General features: G+C 38.9%; 1 protein-coding gene across 2 annotated transcripts in view; it reads left to right on the top strand.

Annotated features, from left to right (window-relative positions):
* Positions 1-21000, top strand: part of dennd1b (DENN/MADD domain containing 1B) — an 85734-nt gene that overhangs the window by 37128 nt on the left and 27606 nt on the right. The window contains exons 6-13 of one of the 2 annotated variants that reach the window (XM_036520787.1): positions 2453-2522; positions 4642-4722; positions 5982-6041; positions 7951-8004; positions 8425-8535; positions 13762-13862; positions 16108-16153; positions 17360-17461. In XM_036520787.1, coding sequence (XP_036376680.1) covers positions 2453-2522; positions 4642-4722; positions 5982-6041; positions 7951-8004; positions 8425-8535; positions 13762-13862; positions 16108-16153; positions 17360-17461 — 625 coding nt within the window. The remainder of the gene's footprint in view (positions 1-2452; positions 2523-4641; positions 4723-5981; positions 6042-7950; positions 8005-8424; positions 8536-13761; positions 13863-16107; positions 16154-17359; positions 17462-21000) is intronic. The other variant, XM_036520789.1, reaches the window with a different exon arrangement.

Raw genomic sequence — 21000 nt, 5'->3', positions numbered from 1 at the left:
GTTAAATTCCTGCAAAAAGTAAAAACATCATTAATGTGAAAACCTATTGGATATTTAAATAGTAACAGGACTTTAATATGATTTTTAAAATTTCCACATAATTTTATTTTTGTCATTATACTACATTCACAGATTTTACAGGAAAACTGAAAGGTAGATAATGAGTTTGAAATGACCTTAAAACAAGAAATCCATGCAGTGAAATTTTGCTATAACCTTTTGAAATGTGCCTTTGGATCTAGGGCCTCATTCGCTGACACATAGCCCTGGATGTGACAAGTATGGAAGGAGTTAAAGGGGGCGACTGATTATCTGGTTTATTCTCTGAATATACAGCACTTAGAGGAAGATGTATATTTAGAGGAGCAGCAGATTGAGGGGTCTGCATACTTCAGCGTGATAAATGTTCAGTATCTGAGGATTTGTGGAGCACAAACAGATCCGAGTTGCAAATTGCAAAGAGTAGGAGTGTCAGGCGTTCTCTAAAGTTTATTAAAAAAACACTCAAATGCTTTCTTTTATTGCATTTAAATAATATGTGGCGTATTTCACAAAGTATCCCTCCCTGGATATCTTGATAAGTTAAGGTTCGCTGCTCATACACCAATAATTTACTTGGCTTTAAAACAAAAGATTTACAGCCCCTTCATTTAGGAGTATAATGAGTCTGAAGGCTCTGAGCCCTGTCGAGCTTCTTTGACAAGGAAGGCTCGTGTTTAAAAACCCTTCAAAAATGAAAAATGAAAGATTAGAATTCGAGAGCCCTGCATGTTAAACAGGAAGAAAGAAAGATAATGAGTCTGCTTTGTTTTCTGAGGCTTGCTGAGAATTTGGATGTCAATGACTTGAACCTTAATGGTAACATATTGAGTGAAACATACTTATGTATACAGGGTATTTATTTTTTTTTTTTCACCATTTTTGTATGCACGGGATCTAGTTTCCACATTTTCGTTTCTAGAGTGTGACCTGGTTATTAGAGTCTTCATGCAGACGTCAAAATATTGCCATGTTAAGAACTGATTGTTTCAGGTTAATGGTCACTCAGACTTCTGATTTTCACGCATGGCTGCTTTTCCCTTGGAACGGCATGTCATTGGCCTGTGCAGATTTAGCGATATGAAAATTTTCATTACGTGCACTTTATTGTTTTCTTGTTGTATGTTAATTCCAGTCTGCAGAGTGCCCATTGACCCATAACATAATGAAAACTCGCCAACATCCATTGTCAATACCGTATTAAAATGGAAAAATGAATTCTCTTAGTTAACACTGCCAGTGTTTTCCTGTACTTTGAAGAAGAAGAAAAAAGTTCCCAACAACATTTCAAATTTTACATTGTTTGTTTGTGCATTTGTTCATTCATTCATTCATTCATTCATTCATTCAACCTCAGCAGTGTCACTGAGGGATCTGGATGAGACTGGATTCGGTAAATATTTATGTGATTGAAAAACAGAATTGCAGTGGTAAATCAGATGTAATTACTCCTTTTTACAGGAAAAAAGTTTAGATGAATATACAGAACTTTGTATCATATGACAATTTTGAAATTATCTGATTATTATCCATAGTGAGTGGACTTTGCCCTTTCTAGAACTGAACTTTTGTCACATCGACCATTACCGGCATTAATAAAAATAGAACAATTTTAAAAATTATCAGATGGGTGTATGATGTGATTTCCCAATGAACAAAAATGTATCTGTTTTTATAGTACTTGTAGTGGTGGTAATAGCAAAACACAACAAAAAATAAACAGAACTAAATAAAAACAAGGGACGCCTTTATGAAAATATGGCTTTAACGAAAAAAGTGCCTTTCTTGAAGTGTTGTGGGCACAGGACCCTGTGTTGGTACATCTGGGAGCAACATGCTTGTAAACAATCGCATCTCTGTTCGTTTATTACAGAGTACAGTGACCCAGTGATGTTTTGTTGAAGAAACTAAATACTTTTTTATGTTCAAAGTACAGGCATGGGAGCAATTCTTAAAATACCAGTCCCTTAAATAACAGGAATGCATTAATCACAAGCAGTATACTGTAACTTTCCTGGAATGAGTATGGATATGAGGCCAAATGTTGAAGCTGAGACCAGCAGTGGTGCAGAGGGAAACAGAACCAATATGCCAGTCACAGGAAAACTGAATTATAATTTTATTATTTGACACATAATAATTGTACGATAACAGTTTTATTAAACTGAATGCTGGAATTCAGATGCAGATTTCGGTTATTAATTTCTCTCGTCTCTTACCTGATTATGCTGCGAAATGGTATGTGTACAGGTCAAGAGGTGGTAAAACTCAATTTTGGATTAAATGAAATCATGGTGCAGTCGTTTGAGAAGAGCTGAGTGCGGTGTGAGCTGTGGGGTGGTAAAGGAAGAAAATGTTAAATGTTTTGCTTGATTAAGCGAATTCATTTGCAGCGTGCTCTCCTTTTTTCCAGTTATCTCCCATGGTTCGAGATTTACTATAAGCTGCTAAACACTCTGGCAGACTACTTGGCAAAACACCAGGTGAGCTTGTGGGGGTATTTTTATATTGTATAAGAAGAAATAACAAGCCTTCTGAAATATGTTGTCAGACAGCAGGCCTGCTGTAGCCATTTTTGTTTGAATGCAGTAGCTATTCAGGCGTATGTAAACTGGACATGAGTTAATTTGAGGGAGCGAGAGGGACATCTCTGTCTGTTTATCTATGTCTTAATCCCTCTCTGTCCCTCTCTCCCCTTCTCTCTCCCTCTCCCTCTTCCCATGCACACACTCACATGTACACACTTTGTCCTTTATCAGTGACAGACACGAACATAGCTGTTGGTTTCAATGACATTCAAAAGGTCAGGTCCCTAAAACCTTGCCATTTTACCACATGCACACGGTAAATACAAACACGCATGCATTAAGTTTTTCCTTGTGCTTTTATTGCTCAAGATTGCATTATTTTGACCTGCGCCCTTCATGCTTTGAACATCAGCACAAGTAATTGCTTCATCTTATTTTTAGAGCTGATTTTGTGACATTTCTTAATTAACAGGCTAGTTCATAGAGGCTGCTACAGCTTCAAAGTAAATGTGGTTTAAGGAGTCTCCTTTTTGGGCAAACAACTGAAGAAAAAAGTGTGCAGCAAATTGTGTCGGGCATGTCAGGCTTGTATTTGTATTGCATTTGGCAATCTGTACATGGTGTTCGCAGTGCTGTTGATATTACACAGAGCAAATACTATATGGCAAGTCAACCTGTGATAATTTGCTGTAAAACAAATAGTTGAAAGAAGACACATAATGCCAAATGCATTTCTCTGAATATTGAGTCGCAGGGAAAAAAAGAAGTCTCAGAAATAGAAACCCAAAAATAGGGAATGTGTGGATTTAATGAGCCAGCATATGAGAGAGAATGAAAGGCTGAGAGCTTGATTAGGCTATCAGTGTGCTGTCATGTTGCTATGTTAAAAAGCTGCCGAGAGAAGAGTACGGGGGCCTGAGCCTCCTTGTACAAACAAAACGCGGGCTAAGTATGTTTAGAGTTGGAGGACAGAGGAAATGCGCGGTGTCGTGAGGCAGTTTAACCACCCCCAGTCGCGCTGCTGTTTGTTCTCGGCAGGGTAGTCTATCAACTGCCTTCTTTCAACGTCTTTTTTTTTTTTTTGGAAAACTTTGCTCCAAAAGAAGTATGTATTGCTTTAACTCTCTAGTTCCTGCAGAAGCCTAAACTAACGTCAAGTGACAACAGCCAAATCAGCACTTATCTGGATATCATGGAATGGTGCAGCCCGGAGCGTGATTGGATTTTGATGTAGTGGCTTAATTAGACAGATTGTTTGCACTGAGGGTTATGTACTCTGTTAAACCAGTGGTTACAGCACTGAACAAAACGATTAAATCTGTAATGTAATATTTTGATTTGCACAGGTTTTGGGTTTAGAGAGATTAGGTGGGGCAGGTTTCCTGTGTGGGATTTAGGTTTGCTTGGTCCTGCCCTTTCAAAGGGGACGTGGTAGGATGAGCGGTGACACTTTAAGATGAGGGTTAATGAAGTGGTCCCTCAGGCTACGTTATTGCCCAAGCGTGTGAGCACCAGGCTCTCGTGACAGAAGCCCGTCCACTTCACCCACACGCAGCATCCAGCATTCGTTCTGCAGACAGCCTGTCATGGAAATGGGCAAAGACAAAGCTGGGCTCATGAACCCCCCCCCCCCCCCCCCCCCCCAAAATAAACAGACCCCCCCATATGTTTGTTCATATGGTTTTGACCCCAGTTCTGGCAATAACAGCCCTGTCCTAAAATGTTAAATATACAAGGACTGAGAATATGAATTATGACCTACTGCAGAGCTTGTAAAATTCAGTATCAAATCTCAGCCTGTTTGGTGGCAAAGCGGATCTTGAACAACCTTTAAAGAAGTCTTTTGAGCAAGAGCCTTTGGTTAATTATGAGAAAGCAGCGTACCTCATAAATCATCACAACCATAATAAGCGGAACATCGCTTTCAGTTTTAACCTCAGAATTGCTTCTTAAATGTATGTCAGTCGTTTTTTTTTTTCCTTGGGGGGTTTTTGTAGAATTCTATGTGAATGAAGTATTTGCGGCTGAAAGCAGTCATGCATTGACACATTGTTTTTTTTTGTCCTTCCTACAGGAAAATGACTTGAATGACATGTTAAAATCATTGCACAGCCACCCGGTGCCAAAGCCAAACACTCCTGTCAATCTGAGCGTGGTAGGTATTAGGGGAACGGGTGAAGGCTGACGTTTTGTTTTGAAACAGAAGTGGGTTTAATAGCACTGCTCCCAGATAAGCAGTGGCTGGATATTGTTAACCTAATGGCCACTTATGCAACTCATCATGTCTCATTGTAATCGCGGGATGAAATGTTTTTAGAGCTGTCTGTCTGTCAGTGCGAGGCCGTACAGTTGTGAAGTTCGGTGTTTTCCACAGTGGCTTGCCTTTAGACCACTTTACCTGCTTTTGAAAGGCGTAAAGAATCCGGAGCTAAGTGAGGAAGCATAAATTAAACTGAACCGACTATCAGAATATCTTGACCATTCTCTTAATTACCTTAATTATTGTATGAATTTGAAGGATTTTACAGCAGTTTGCCAGTCGATTGGTTAACAACATACTGTGCATACATTTGAAAAAAGAATAAAACATTTTTTCACAGGTTGTGTGCACCAAATTAACATGGATCAACTTAGTCTGTGGTTCCAGCCAGAATTATGTTTTTTTTTTAAAGATCTATTTTTCTTTCTGATGATCTCTTTTTTCATGTGGTCAGTGCTCAGTACCAAACAGTCTGCACACTTTGGTCACATTGAAACTGATGCAGGTGCCATACATTTGATTATGTGGACTAGCTACACGAGTTGTGGACTTTGGCCTCTTTCCAGTGAGAAAATGAGAGCATTAAAAATTACAAGATGCCGATTTGCTTATGTTCTCTGCTGAGTGGATTTATAATGCTCTGAGACCTTTACACCTATTTAGCTTCTTTGGTTTGGATTTTCACAGACTTTTTTTGGTATCATTCCACTGAAAAGGTCCTGAAGGACCGAGCCTCGTTTTATCTAGGTCAGTTCACTCCTTTCAGAGGCTCTAATGTAGCGCCTGTCTCTCTGGAGTGCTAAATCTGATTTTCAAAATCTTTTTTTGTAAACTGAAACAATATGGTCACCTAATCAATGGATGGTTCTAACAGGTTAAAAAAAAACACATTAAAAAATACTGTTTTTTTTTTTATTTTTTATTTTAAGCAGTTTCATCTGAATTATTAAAACAATTTGTATATCAATATCAAAACCACTCCAGAAACAATCAAAATGGCGTTTAATTGTTTTATGAAGAAATGAAGTTTGATATTTTATTGATGAACCAGAATATTGCAAAAGTTATTTTTATTTTATAACGGCAGCTAGAAAAGGATCATTTTTTCCCTTTCAAGTGTGAACTTTGTTTTACTCTCTTCCTCAATGTGCAAGAATGAGCGGTTGCATATTGCCACTGGGCAAGTTGTGAAAGATCCACAAAGCCAGGAGCCGGTGAGTGGAGAGAGAGAGAGAGAGATATTGAAGCAGCTCTGAAATATGAAACCACTGCTCTAATCGCATGGGAGCACAGGCTTTCCAATTTCACCAAATAAGCCTCTCTATCTTTTAAATATAACAAAAACAAACTATCCTGGGCCTTGGTGTCTGTTTCTTCTTTTTTGGAAAACAATCAAACTTTGTAAATGATTAATGGTGTTCCGCACTACTGTATTCTCTTTTTGAATATCAAAAGTTTCTTTAGTTTGTGTTTAAAGCTAACGCAATTGTACTCAAAAAATCTCCTTGATGCTTTTCCCGTTAACCCACATTTCATCTTTTTATATAAACAGTGTTTTCTAAATCACTTCACATCACCAAGAAAACATGCATTGAGGTCGCTAAAACATACTTGCACAGTGCAATACAATTTATATTGATTGTAATGTAATACCTTGTTTTAATGTTGATGTATTCGAATGCCAGGGCAATGTTCCTTGAAAATACTGTGAAATCGTTATTCATATTCCCCAATGACTGACAGGACTAAAAAAGTGAAGATGATGTTAGCATCCACTTTGTATATTGCCGTTCCACTTCCAGATGATTAATTAAAGTGGTTGTATCGCCACTGTGTCACCACTTGTAACTAGGGACAAAATGATTAGCAGTGATTCAAGTCCATCACGGTCACCTTCTGTTATGTGTACTGAAATTGACACACATACTCATGCTTCGATTGCAGTTTTACCTGATCTTCAGTTCCTTACCAGGTGGTGGGTTATCTTTTGCCGGCATTTTCCGGGGCTTACAATGGCTGGGGTTAAATGCCTGAATGCACGAAAAGCTTGATTTCCTTGGGAAAGGGCACCTCGGACGCGTAACCCTCTCGTATTGTGTGGGCAGTGATGTACGGCGCGGTGCTGATAGTGCACAGGAAAATGTGTGGGTTCTGGGGCTCTGTTCACACTGCCGAACAGCAGGCGATGCCATTTGTAAGTGCTGTGATAAAAATGTCCAGCGATAATGTGGGTTTTTATAAACATTTCTGCAGACTGCTGGAGACAGCCAGCTGTAACGTGATTGCTCTGTAACACAGAAGCGGGAACGCAAGCGCATTGCTGTTTGGGAAGGAAACCCTAATGATGCTCTTAAACGACTATTGGGTATGGGGTTTTGAAGACCTGAGCTGAGAAATTGAGAGCTGAAATTGAGCTTTCAAACCCTGTTCAAAATTGATAAATGGACGTTGCTAAAACACTGATGTGCACTTTTAATCCCGCATCCTCCATTCTGTTGGATGAGGTAAGGAAAGTGGCTTATTTAAAACAGGGGTGTTCAGAAATACAAGAAAATAAACCTTTAGTCCCATGATAGCCTTACTTATAGAGTGGCAGTAAAAGGGAGAAAATGAGCAGAAAATTATGGGAAGCAATGTAAGAGGAGAAACGCGGGTTAATGCAGTGAACTTGAACACTCAGCAACAGATGGGCGTAATTGAAGCACAACAAAGTGCGGACTAGCCCGGGGACAAACGGCAAGTTATTGGGCAGGCTGGGACTCCGACCTTCACTGTCCTGCTTTCTGCCGCTTTGATCCAAACACTGAACCACGCTGCTTTCAAAAGTAAGAGAGTCCTCTGATCCTCTTGGCCTGGCCTGCTGTAATCCTTAATAAAGACCTCATTTTATACTACGAGACTGCCTCCTTTGTTATACAGTCAATTGGGATTCCTGTTTATATCGGGTTGCAGTGTATGTATTACCACACTTCAGACAATAAGGAATTCATATGGAGAGCAAGGAAGATGAATCATAAATTGGGGAACAAAGCAAAGGGTTTTTTCTCTGTTTGAATGGCCTGGTATGATGATGACTTTCTGTTTCTCCTTTTGTTTTTTTCCTCTGACCTCCTTGGTTTTCAGCACTCATACTTCATAGCTCCTGATATTAATGGACTCCCTACCATTCCTGAAAGTGTAAGTTCAGTTTCATTATCAGAAAGGAATCAGTAAATTGAATATGAACATTTTGCAGCAAAAAAGCACTCCATGTTAAATGTCGTTGAAAGATACTGCAGAGTTCTGTCTGTGCTGAATTACTTTAATTGGGTAAAAGTTGTCAGATTTTATTAAGAATGTCATAAATATTCCCTCTTTAAACTAATGTATAATTACACTGCTGCTAAAATTTCCCCTACAGTACAAACTGGTCAGTCTGTAATGCACATATTGAAGACATGCTTCTGATGCTAATATGTTTTAGTGTTCAATTTTTCATTTCAGCATGATGTGCTTAGTTGGATGACTTCAGTTCGTAAATTTACGCTTTACTGTTTTAAGTTGTCATTGTCATTTAATGCGCTGATACCCCATGAAATGATTACATTTTCACCACAGAGAAATCTGACTGAATATTTTGTTGCTGTGGATGTGAACAACATGCTGCAGCTCTACGCCAGTATGCTGCACGAACGACGCATCATTATTACCTCAAGCAAGCTTAGCACTGTAAGTAAAGTACCTCCCATGGTCCTCCTCTATTCAGCAGGTGGTTGTTATTTGCCAGGCATAAGCCCATAGTTCTTATCATATCTGAAACACTTAAATGCTATGAAATGTGTGTGTGTGTGTGTGTGTGTACTGTACCCTCAAGAGCTTTTTCCCATTTTTGTTAAATCATTTGTCAAAGCTGGTAGAGTAAAATGTTGCGATTGGACGCAGAGAACACCTTCTTCCTGATTACAGGTGTATTCGTCATTGTGCTATAGCAGCAGTGCTGCAAGAATATTAGCAGAAAGAAAAAATAACATTATTTCCTGGAAAAAGTCATTTCAGTCATTGATGTACCCTATATTTGAAGAATAACTTGAAATATAGAACATATCTTTATTTTTTCCCGTATTAAGATTCTCTCGGGAAGTTACCTCTATCTATGCTTTTGTGTTTTACTGACTATGTACGATATGGAAAAAAATCAATTTTTTGCCTTGTTTTAGCCTTGAGTCCATTACTTATCACATTTAATCTGTATCCCAAAGAAACATGGAGGAAAACAGCTGACAAGGGGCAGCAAGCTTGAGTGAAGTATTCCTAGTTTTTCAGAACCACTGAGGAGAACATCTCAAAGCAATCTTCAGAGTGTGTTGTATATTGAAAGCATAAATGCTCCAATATAAGGGGTTATTTTTGGCTTTTTGTCTTTAAAACTGGACAGTTTTATGTCCAGCAACCTTTAAATTATCACTTATTGCGTTACTTATTCTCTGCATATTTCCTGTCAGACTCCTCTGTCTGTGAAAGGGAGTTGGCACTTATCTGCTGGTCTGATTGCAGTCCAAATGTTTATGACATTTCATGGAAAACGGACAAGTGATGTCATCCGTGCTCTATCTGTACTGTTCCAGTTCACTATCTAAGGGCAGGGTGTGCAACAGGCAGGACAGGATTCAAGGACTCCCTGAAGACCAGGCTCTGGAGGAGTTTTGAAGATTACTCTTTCTCTGAGAATTTCATTCTTCTTAAAATCGTCATATTCATACCACCATAGGCCATGACGGGGGGGGGGGGGGGCGTATAAAGTGTAAATTACTGCCCAGAAGGATAAAGGTTTGGCAAATGTTAATGATTTAGTGATTTTTTTTAGAAGTACTTCTCCCAGAATGAAAATTATGTTGAATTACAAATATAAAGTGGAGGGACTCTACATGAAGCCCCTTTTCTACATACAAGAAGCCTTTAATCTTTAGGTTTTTTTTTTTTTTTTTTAAACAATCCAAGTCTCCCGTGTCACACTTTGGTAACATATGGCTTAGGAAGGGGAAATAAAATACTAAAGTGTGAATATCTGTGTTTCTGTCCGTCTACTTGGCATCATTTTCAAGTAGATGGTGTATAAGAGGATTCAGTCCTAGCTGGGGTGCAGTCCAGCTGGACCTGCTGCTGTCGTTCCAGTGAGCTGCCCGGATAAAAACAGAGAGTGCATATATTATGCATGCTGCAGGCAGGCCCTCAGTGCTCAGGCCCCCAGTGATACTGCTGTGCCAGTCCACCAGAACATCACTGCGCACTCGCATGTATTCAAAGCAAAGGAATAAATCATGATTTTACAACAATGCATCAGTTGACTTATTGCTGTTTTGTGACCGGAGGTAAGGAGTACCCCTGTTTAAAGCCATGTCGTCGGCTCCGGAGTCAGCCAAGCGCGCAGGCTTGTCATATGCCAGTATAATTGTACTGCATCAGACTTTCTCTAACTAGTCAACTGGGGCCACGCATTTCGTCTGCGAGACCCCGACTGGCCTGAGTCTGACAGCAGCCTTCTCATCATGCTGTCAGTGTTATGCTAACAAGAGCTGATCCTTCATGGCCTGTAGTGGTAGCCACAGAGGCTGCTGTGCTTTAGACTCCACACTTTTTTGTGCGGAGCATCGTCTGCCGTGTTGTGTCCCCCCCCCCCCACCCCCCTTTCAAAATTCCACTGTTTGTTTAATAGATATTTCTCAGCCCATGCCGCCTGGCCTGCCTCTTTTGTGTGGCCTGGTGGAAGGGGGTGTATGCTGCCCCTCCAGCCCCCCCCCTTCTTTTAATGCCACTTAGTTGTTATCGGCACACCTGCGCAGGTTTTCAGCTTGGCGGCAGGCGTTTGTCAACAGAAAGGGAAAGAGCAACAGTAATTGGAGTCTCAGAAAAAGGCTAGGAGGAAGTCTTGTGGTTCTGTAAGTCAAAAAATGACTGCAGTATTGTCACAGATGTCAGGAGGAATCGCTCCTGTTCACCATTTGCAGGAATCAAAGTGATGCGCCTTTGCACCCTTGTTTTTGGGGAACAGCTTTTCTTGTTTCCATTTACTCTTGTACACAGAAGTGTGTTTCATGGGGGAGTAATGGGTAATTGATATTATACACTCCATTGCATAGCCCAGTATCCTTGTGTTGCAGTGAATATGTACAGGAAGATCACCTTACATCAGCAGGAAAAAATCAAGGTGTGGACGTTCCCACATTTAATTTTTTCCCTGTATAGTGTTATATGCACATCGTCTGTTTCCTGCTGTCTTATTTACATAATTTTTTTTTAACAATGCTGAAATGATTTCCAAGTGCACACATAGACCTAGCGTGACACTGATTTAATATGGTTTTAATGGAAAAATAGTTAAGAGATATTGCAGTATGTGGTATTGTGTGAAATATATATGAACTGTTTATATTTCACCATTCTTGAGATCTTATTACCAATATTGGATTGCAGGTTCAATGTTTAAAATTTTTTTTTGGTCACAGCACTCATCGTTGTAGCCTTGACTTCTAAAGCAGAAGACTAATTCCAATCTGATCCCGACAAAGAAACTTTTTTGTGGGGGGGAGGGTTTCTTACATCAGTGTCGTAATTGTATGTGCTGTCAGTGTCATGTGATGGATGGGGGCGTTTGTCATGCAAAACCAACAATGCAATGGTTTCATATTTATCTACAAACAAAAAGCCTCACGCAACCCAGTGACTATGAAAGTAACCGGTGGAGAACATTGTCCTGATGACCCTTCATCTGACATTTCACACCTTTTAAACAGGACTATATAATGGACTATTAGTGATTTATTTTAGGTTCCTTTTTCAACAGGGGGGAGTTTTAGGATAACCCTCAAGGTTTGACAGAGTCTGTAACCCCTTTGAAGTTGCTGGTTTCAGTATAATCTGTGACCCATTTTAGAAGAGGGGGCATCTATTTGTTCACAGACAGATCTCATTAATGTGAGATGAGTCTCAGCAGGGTAAAACCAGCCCCTAAACAAGCCATAATCCAGCATTTGTTCTAGAGGACTGTATATGTAATTCTCTGTTGAATGGAATATTAAGCATAAAGCTCTTTGTGGACCTTGTAAGCCATTTGGCTTCCTTCATTAATTATTTATTAGCCTGGCAAAAAATATATCAGGCTACACTTGTGACTGAATTTGTGTGGAGCCCTTGAGAAGGGAAGACGACCTCCAAATGTGCTTCTCTTCTTTGGATTTAGTCCTACATGTTAGTAGGTGTACATCTTATTTTGAGCCAACTTATTTTGTACTCCTCTGTCAGATTGCTGCTGTGTAAAGCTGTATGTTTTTTTTTTTTTTAAACTTCGAGGAAGTGGGAAAAAAATCATGTACAATTTGCTTTTTAATTTTTATCTTGGCCCCTCCATTATCTGAGGTGCAGAATCCCTTTAAACTTGTGTATAAATCAAGCCGGTTGGGCTCGTTGTAAGGCCTTGCTGAAATAATTGGAGTCAGTTTTCTGAGCCATTACTTCCTGGTACCGGCTGCTGAAAGGTGCCCTCCTCAGGGATGAGACAGTAGTGTGTTTGCTCTGTCAGTGTGACACCCTCCTGAGCAGATTGCATGACCTTTTTTGTAACTCTCCCATTACCAGCACTTAATATTGATCTCAAAATTGCAGAGAGGGTGAACAAACTGCAAGATTTTTTTTTTAATTCCGTGTGGTGATATTTTTCAAACATTGTGCATATCCATATAATTGATGCTCTCATACTCCTTGCAATGGAATTCGATCGTGGTGACATAATTTTGTATATATATATTTTTTTTTGGTAAGTGAAGTAAGGCTGCTTTATACCCTAATGTTATCCTCTGTAATTGCCCCAAAGCAATTGTCCTAGGCATCAGGAGAGTGCATATGTGAAGCAAGACACCAATTAATGTTAATTAATGCTTAACTGTTGTGAGAGAAAACCCATTACTCCACTGGAAAACAGCTGCAAAAAAAGGCAAATTCACCTCCCTGCCAAACAAAATACAAAATGCAAAGCCGAACCACCATGATGAGAAGGTATACAGATGTACGCAGGGGTGTTGAGGGGAGATTTATTTAGCTCACCGCGGTTCAGCCGTTAAGCTTGGCCGGTTTGCTGGTCAATTGTGACATTGTGTGTGTCAGTGAGCAGGGTCTCTTGATAGTTGGAGCTGTAGTTCACACATTACGGAAGCTCCAACTGTCGAACATACTGGTCCCCTGGTATTTCTCCAGCTCGCAGTCTCTCTTGGCTAGCTCATGTTTCATTCTTTGGCAATTTGCCCTAATGATATCCCCAAGGAGCCTTCAGACCTCTGTTCTTTTTCCATATTTAATCATGTTATTTTAATCTGGGAGATGAGCAAACGGCAGTGTGCAGGTCATTAGAATTGGCCGTGCTGGGAGAAAGCGCCCCTCAAATGCTTTATCTGAGGATGAGACAAAGACAGTAGCCATCACACTCGTATTGTTTTCCACCTAGGTTTTTATTTTCGCCTGCTGAATTTATATCTTTGCCAACAAACTGGAATTTATTTATTTTTCTTGCTAAAAATAAATTTGCTCCTGTTATTGTTCTTGACAGTTTCTTCCTTTTCCTTTTGCTGTTAAATGTACCCCACAGTATCCTTATATCTGTTGTTGGACTCGGTGCCTAAGTGCTGCAGTCAGTGGTCAGTGTGTTCAGATTGAGTATGAGCCTAAGGAAACCATGAAAAGGCATTCAGATTAAACTGTCATCTGCCACATGTCCTTAGTAAGATAAAGTAATCACTTTCTGGGCAAAAAACAACAAGCTGAATCACGTTGATTACATGCAATTTTTTATTTTTAGACGTATGCATTTCCCTAAAGTGTAGCATGCTGAGCAATCTGTAGCTCGTGTACTGAAACATTGTTTGGTGTGAATGCAGAGGCCCATAATCCTTTGCTTTGATTCTTCAGTTAACTGCATGTGTTCACGGGTCTGCCGCCATGCTGTATCCAATGTACTGGCAACACATTTTCATCCCTGTGCTTCCTCCACACCTCCTGGACTACTGCTGGTAAGGTCACCAACGCCTTCTCAACAGCTTTTACATGCTGAGCTCTGTCATTTTAGATATCACCATGTTGACAATCATTCCACACAGTTGGTGTGCCATTGGCAATTTTTGGCTCCAAAAAAGTCTCATAGAACTAAGTACTAGCTATATTTTCTCTCTCAACGTGATGGTTCAGATTGTATGTCTTACAGCTATTTTCAGGCTATTGTGATGGAAACCTGTTTTACACTGTGCTTCACATTCTGTGTGATCAGTCAGTTTCATTACTTTATTTCACACTTAAGGAATATTTTGATTTTTGCTCAGTATTTTATTCACCTTCAAATGCTCACCAAATTGTGCATGGCCTGGCTCTCAATACTTTTAATAATTACAAATCAAGAGCACACAGAATGGGTCAGACTTGACTGAAAAAGTGTTCATCAGATTCATACATGCTATTGTGAGTGTATGTTGTATGCATGTTTTTACTGATCCTTACTGTTATAGGTGAGGGGAAAACATCAGAAGTTTGGTGTGCAGTGAAATTGCACATGTCACATGTTTTTTTTTATCTTGAAACAGATGAGTGAAGTATAAAATTGGGACCCTGGGCGTGGGCTTTTATGTTACTCTTGGCCACCACCTTACAGATATAATAATTTCGCTGAGTTTTAGCCTTGATGATAAATGGGAAGAGGTAGAGTAAGTAGCATGTATCCAAGGTAATTCTGAAGAATAACCAGCTTGCTGTTGTACGAAGCTGTTGAAGTAGCCTGCAGAGATGCAGAATATGGTGGCATCACAAAGTCACTCCACCATGCTGTGCTTACAGTAGCTCCCCTTTATGGTTTTTCCTGTTAAATTTCTCAGCTGTTTAATCAACCCACGTTTAAGCCTGTCCTTTTATAACACTTGTGAATTTTGGACTCTGTAACAGTCACAGTGTTAACAAGTAGCAATATGTACCTGTAACACAAATCTGCATTATGGTTCATAATATCATTGAAGAAATGCATGAGGACACACCCAGACATATATTATTCTTTTCCTTTTTGACCTTTAAAAAATGAACTCCTCAGTGTGATAACCCCTGTGTTTTGCAGGACTCGAGTCACCCACAGGCAAAGTCTTAATTTTCCAAGCGCCATCTTTGTGTGGGTTATCATGCTTTTCCCCCACAGGCCATATATGCAGTGATATTTCCTTTATCTGTCTGTGAAATATTTCCAGTCCAGACCCTGTTTTCTTCTAAATAATCACTGAAAACACACTTCATTTATATTGTCATTCACCCAGCTGTGGTAAAGACAAATTGTTGAATTTGAATAACGCAGTATAGAGACAGTCTTTTTTATTTAAGCTAAGTGAGTGGTCCCCTTTTTTAATACTTCATCTTCAAAATAAAAAAAAAAAAACAAGAAACCTTTTGTTAAATTACATTTAGTCCATTTTAACAGAATTACAGTTGTCATGAACAATCATTTGAGCCCCGTTTGGAGTAAGTCCTGTAGCACACGGAGCTGGGCATGACAAGAGAGCTGCTGAAGACGGTGCTATAGACACCGGCTCAGAGCAGATGCTGCAACAAGGGCATGGCCATGTCTTATTACCAGCGTAACCTGATTGAGCTGCCATAATAACAGCCACCATACGAGCCAAAACACACAAGATATATCCAATTAGAGTCCCATCAGCCCCCGTCCGCACGCTCGAGAAACGCCGCTCACCAATTATTCTAATCCGATTTGCAACGTGGAGAAAAAAAAAAAGGACTTCCGGAAATATTGCAGAGCGCTAACGAAGTTTACTCCACAGGCATGCTTTGTTACAACTAGTTCATGAAATATTTGGTTTCTGTTTTTTTAAAAGCCACCTGCCTCCTTGCACCTACCTGTCTCCCATCAGAACGACTTTAATATTTGTTATTGCTCAAAACTTTGTGAAATGTTTCTCATCGTTGCCATTTATGAAGCTATATATTTTGCATCAATGATTAGACTGCAGGATTTCCTATAGGGTTCCAGTTTTATTGCCGTGAAGGAGATATTTCAGCAAATCATTTACCTGTAATGCCAGTCAGAATCAGGATATGTCCAGAATAGAATTATGCTTGTAACCGCGTAGATTTTACAATTGAATGTGTAAAATTAAAGCCCTGCAATTACAGATTGTTGTTTCATTGTTCTCTTCCTCACTGGAGGATTTCCAAGCAATTATTGGTCCTGTTCCTAATGGCTGTGGTTTGGACTTGTGTTCCCCTCAGTGCTCCCATGCCATATCTCATCGGAGTCCATCTCAGTTTGTTAGAGGTATGTGACCTGGCGCCAATATCTGCTCTATTTTAATGCACTGTGTTTTCATCTTAAAACCTCTTGTTAACAGAGTATGTGTAGAACTTTGCAACAAATAACTGTGAATGTTTGAAACATTCAAGACAATTTTTTTCTTTATTTGCTACCATCATTATATAGTTGTATAGTTATGATAATAGAGTTATGTGTATCTCAACCAGGACGTATTTGTTGCAGATATTTATTATTTGAGGTTCATACCATTATTAAAACTTGAATATGTGTGTATATGAACAAGATCATCCCTTCACTACTAGTTTATTGAATAACACTGTAAAATCTGTTAACTTGTTTGAAGTGGTAATGATGCAGTGTTTATTTTGACAAGCTTGTGGACATAAAATGTACAGAATTGACAGTTTTTTTTTTTTCCCTTTGTGCCTGCTTACCAGAAATATAAGAGACAAAAACAAAGAGCTTTTGTGTTTCATTATTGAAAGCTGGCGTGTTGGTTGGAGGTAGACCTATAGCTGCATATGTGAATTTGATATACTTGACAGTGCTGGTGCTGGCAGTATTTATCACACATGGCATTAGTGACAGTCCCCCTTTCTGGGTGCACGTAATTAGACCAAATCAGCATGCGAGTCTCCATAGCAGTGACTGTCACAAAGTGACAAACTAGAAATTTACACACTCTGCTTTTTCCCCACCTGTGCTATAAAAATAATTGTTGAATTTGTAGGTATCAGGGTAAATACATATCATCTGGTTGATTCATGGTGCAGCACACTAAAATATATTTTGCTTTGAGTGTGCGTGTATATTTCTCTGTCTGTTTGTCTGTTGCGTTGTATTTGTGCTGTGACATTTAAAATCTCTAATACATTGCTTACCTTCTGGGATGCAAGACTGTTAAAGTGTATTTTCTAAAATTAAATACGTAACTGAACTAATTGAAAAAAAAACATCAGTGACTTGTGAAATATTTGGAATGATCTATTCAGGCCTGTAACATCAGACGTTGTGATTTTGTGTGAATTTAGCATCTAATGTTTTTCAAGATGAGGACAATTTTACAGACAATTGTATTGCATCTAATTCTATAGTGGCAAGTGTAGTTTGAATGTTGATAAAGTTAAACTGTCCAACAAATACTGAACATGCTTGTGTTTTCTTGCATAAAGAAAAGTACTGATGTTAATAAGTAATAATTTTCCACAGAGAGTAAGGAGCAGATCACTGGAAGATGTAGTCATCTTAAATGTTGACACGAACACCCTGGAAAGCCCTTCGGATGATCTTCAGAATCTGCCCGGTGATGTGGTGAGTCTCCGTGCTCGTTTCACACCTTCACCCTACCACTGGTGCCCCCGCTGCTCACTGTGACATCTCCGGCTCAACGGCGGGAGAGACGATCCAATCCAGTTTTGTGCTGCCTCTTCCTGTTATTGCAACACTACTTAACCACTTCAGTGGGACATCCCAAATCACTGTTTAGCAAACGTGCAACGTGTCATTAAAAGGCCAGTGCTATTCATTAGCCACCGGAGCCTCAGAAACACACAAGTCTCTTCATCTTTATTTTAATCATTATATTACAAAGTAGGCATTTCTGTCTGCCCAGTGGCATGTCTCACGGAAGAAAAGAGCTGGATGTCTGAAGGCAGGAGGAGGAAGGGGGCCAATTATCAGTTCTAGCTTTCCAGCCACCTGCCAGCGCTTTCCCCTTTAATTAATGATCTGATGACACCGGTCAGTAGAACGGGAAACGCTGCTACCGTCAGGGTCAGAAATATCTATCTGTCATCGGATAAAAAAAAGAAAAAAACACAAAATCAAAAATGCCCCCCCCCCCCGTTGTTATTTTATTGGTTGTGTCTGAATTGGTGGTGTCCCGCTGGGACTTGTGTGTCCAAACCAAAAAAGCCCCACTGTTTGGTGATTCTGTTCACCGAGTCGCTCTGCTTACTCGGAGTTCCATTTGTAAATTAAATTGCAAACTGAGTTTGTCATAAAAGGGAGTTGGGTCTTTTGAAACTGACAGGGGAAAAAATCCTTTGTCTTCCTAGTCTGATAAATTAAGTGGCAGCTCAGTGTTCTCTTTGATCTTGTATCACCATTTTTCACTGACTAATGATAGAACGTACTCTGTATATCATGTTAAATTACCTAGCCTAAAATGTAAATGTCACCTACAATAATGTATTTATTGCTGCAAATTCTTTTTTTCCGGCTAACTTACCTTTGGGGGGGTGGGGGAGGTATTAAATGCACAACAAAAGAAACAGTTAACTAATTGAGGAGAATTCATGATTCCTTATCAGTCTGCAAAGTGAAATGCTAATTACAGAGTATGCTACAGAAAGTGGCTTTTATACAATATTTATGTGTGTGCGTGTGCGTGTGCGCACGCATGCAATTGCACGTGTGTTTGTATTTGTGTATGTGAGTGTATGTATAAAGTGTACATATAAGTGTTAAAAATGTTATGTGATATTGATTTACTTTGATATTGTGTACAGAACGTGCCTTTTGATTTTGTATTGTAATTCATTTTTGGACAACTACATGCATTCCAGGCACAAGTCAGTCCAGAGCAGTAAATTCAAAATGGGATAGTCACTAAAAATTGAAAATGGAGAGTATTATCCCTGAGAAAGCCCTACACTATTTCATCTATATAAAAATGGGGCCTGAAGCATTTTTTTAAATGTTTTCAGAAAAGAACGTGTGCCTATATTGATTTAAGTCAAACCTTTTGAGATTGGTCTAATTACAGGTTAGGAGTCTTTGGTTCCATGTGGACTTTATTATTGGGATAGTTTGACCACTGGCCCAGCTTTTAGAAGGGTTAGGGGTCACAGTTGTCCTGAATTACGTATCCTTTTTTGGGCAGGACCCTATGCTGTGTTCTGCGCTGTCCTCTTCTTAATGGCCATTTTTCCAAAATTCACACATAATATTTTAAATTTATTGACTATTAGAAATGCTACCATGCCAGTAGCGGTTCCGTTTTGCAGAAATCCCAAAGATTTACAAATAGGGAGAATAATTGGTATAAGCTCAAAAAGGATGTGGCAATCTTCTGATAATGATTTTGAAAATATATTTTATTGGAACCATAAGATGCAACAGTGTAAGCCCAGTATTAATTGTATTTTTGTTAGACATTCTCTGGATGCGTAGTTATATAAACATCTCATCGTGGAAATAAATTGTTCACATAAATCTGTTCTGGACAGAATAAATGTCTTCAAATTAATTTAAAGTAAGCTATACTTAAATTCACAAGTATAGCTGTCTGTTAAAATAATAAATATCCTTCCAGCATGTGTGTTATCTGTGGCGTATCACAGATTTCTGTGATACTGAGAAATTTGAACGGTTATCTTTTATCCAACATACCACCGTGTATATACAGCGAAGACATCAAAAACCCTCCTTTCAGCCTTTTTCAGTGGTGATAGAACAGAACAGAATCATTTGCTATTAGAATTTTATGTCCACATTGGCCATTGAAGTTGAAATTATAATGAATTAATGTTTTAAGAAAATCTGCTTGGTAAGGCTTCATTGCCCTAAAGCTCAGATGTTTCTACCACTCATTGCTCCCAACTTGATTACAGTACCGGTGTGGCTTTTACAGAGGGAATCTCACTTGTGTCCCCTCACCTATGTGTGGAATAAATAGTTGGGACGAGCTGAGCCCCCAGAAGTCATTTGTACAGTTTATTATAGCATTAGATTATTTTAAAAAGCAGACTAAATTAATCTTTTTTAGGTGCTGTATGCATTCCTTTAAAGACTGCAGCCTAAACAGCTGGGAAATTGTAGCCTAAATTTATTTTCAATGTTTTGAACAACAGTACACAAAAACATGTTTTTTGCCAGTAGAATGTGAGTTGAAGCAAGTGTGCATGTTTCAGTCAAAACAGTATCCAACCCCAGATGAATTTTCCTAAAATATTCTCTTGATATGAGTCGTTAGGTAGATTTCAGGTTAACATTCATTTTCGTAATGAAAATATTAATGTTTAATTACAACATGCTGTTTAAAAATGCAGGACAGTTCTGAGAGTTATTTATGATGTGTGGCGTGTTGCAAGTCTGGAATTAATTTGTCACACAAATTTTTGAAAATAGAGCCAGGTTCAGTCTAAAATTACTTTTGTATTTCATCTCATAATGAAGGCAAGCTTTCTGAAGGAGAAAGAAGAATATGGTGTGCAAAGAACAACTGCCTCTTTTGTAAAAGATCAAGGCAGTGCCTCTGAAAATATTGTGGAACTCCCCCACATTGTTTGTTCCAGAACAATTATAATAGGGTTTTGATACATTGTCGACAGGGTGAGGGAGGTTCTCTGCAGTAGTCATTAAAGCTACGAAAATATAGGAAATCGGTAGGACTGTTAATAAACAGGATTGATTTAAATTTCACACCTTATCATTTTTGATACTATATTGATATGTTATTTGCTTTGGCAAATGGGACATAGTGAATAATTATACATGCAAAAAATAATTTTAGATAACTTTCCTTACATAAACACATTTTTGCCATTGCCCTCTCTGTTCTTGATCATTTGTGCTCTTGATCAACTGTGAACATTTTGTGAACACCCAGATGCCAGTTGGAAATAGTTACAAATTAATCAGAGAAAGTATAGTTTTGACACTTCCACCTTAAAGCACCTGGCACATTCAATCAAATGGCATTTAATGAGGTATTTGGGTTGGTAGTTTTGCAAATATACCAATGGTCACAGAAGATCTGGTAATTAAGAATGAAGGGTAAATGCATTCTTAGGATGATCTGTCTTGTTCGTTTTATGCTGATTTTAAATTGATTTTCTGAAACACTC

The sequence above is a fragment of the Megalops cyprinoides genome, chromosome 2, assembly GCF_013368585.1.
Source record: "Megalops cyprinoides isolate fMegCyp1 chromosome 2, fMegCyp1.pri, whole genome shotgun sequence".
In the NCBI taxonomy this organism is placed as follows: domain Eukaryota; kingdom Metazoa; phylum Chordata; class Actinopteri; order Elopiformes; family Megalopidae; genus Megalops; species Megalops cyprinoides.
Note: the sequence above shows the minus strand (reverse complement) of the source record. Positions and strands in the feature narration are given on the sequence as shown.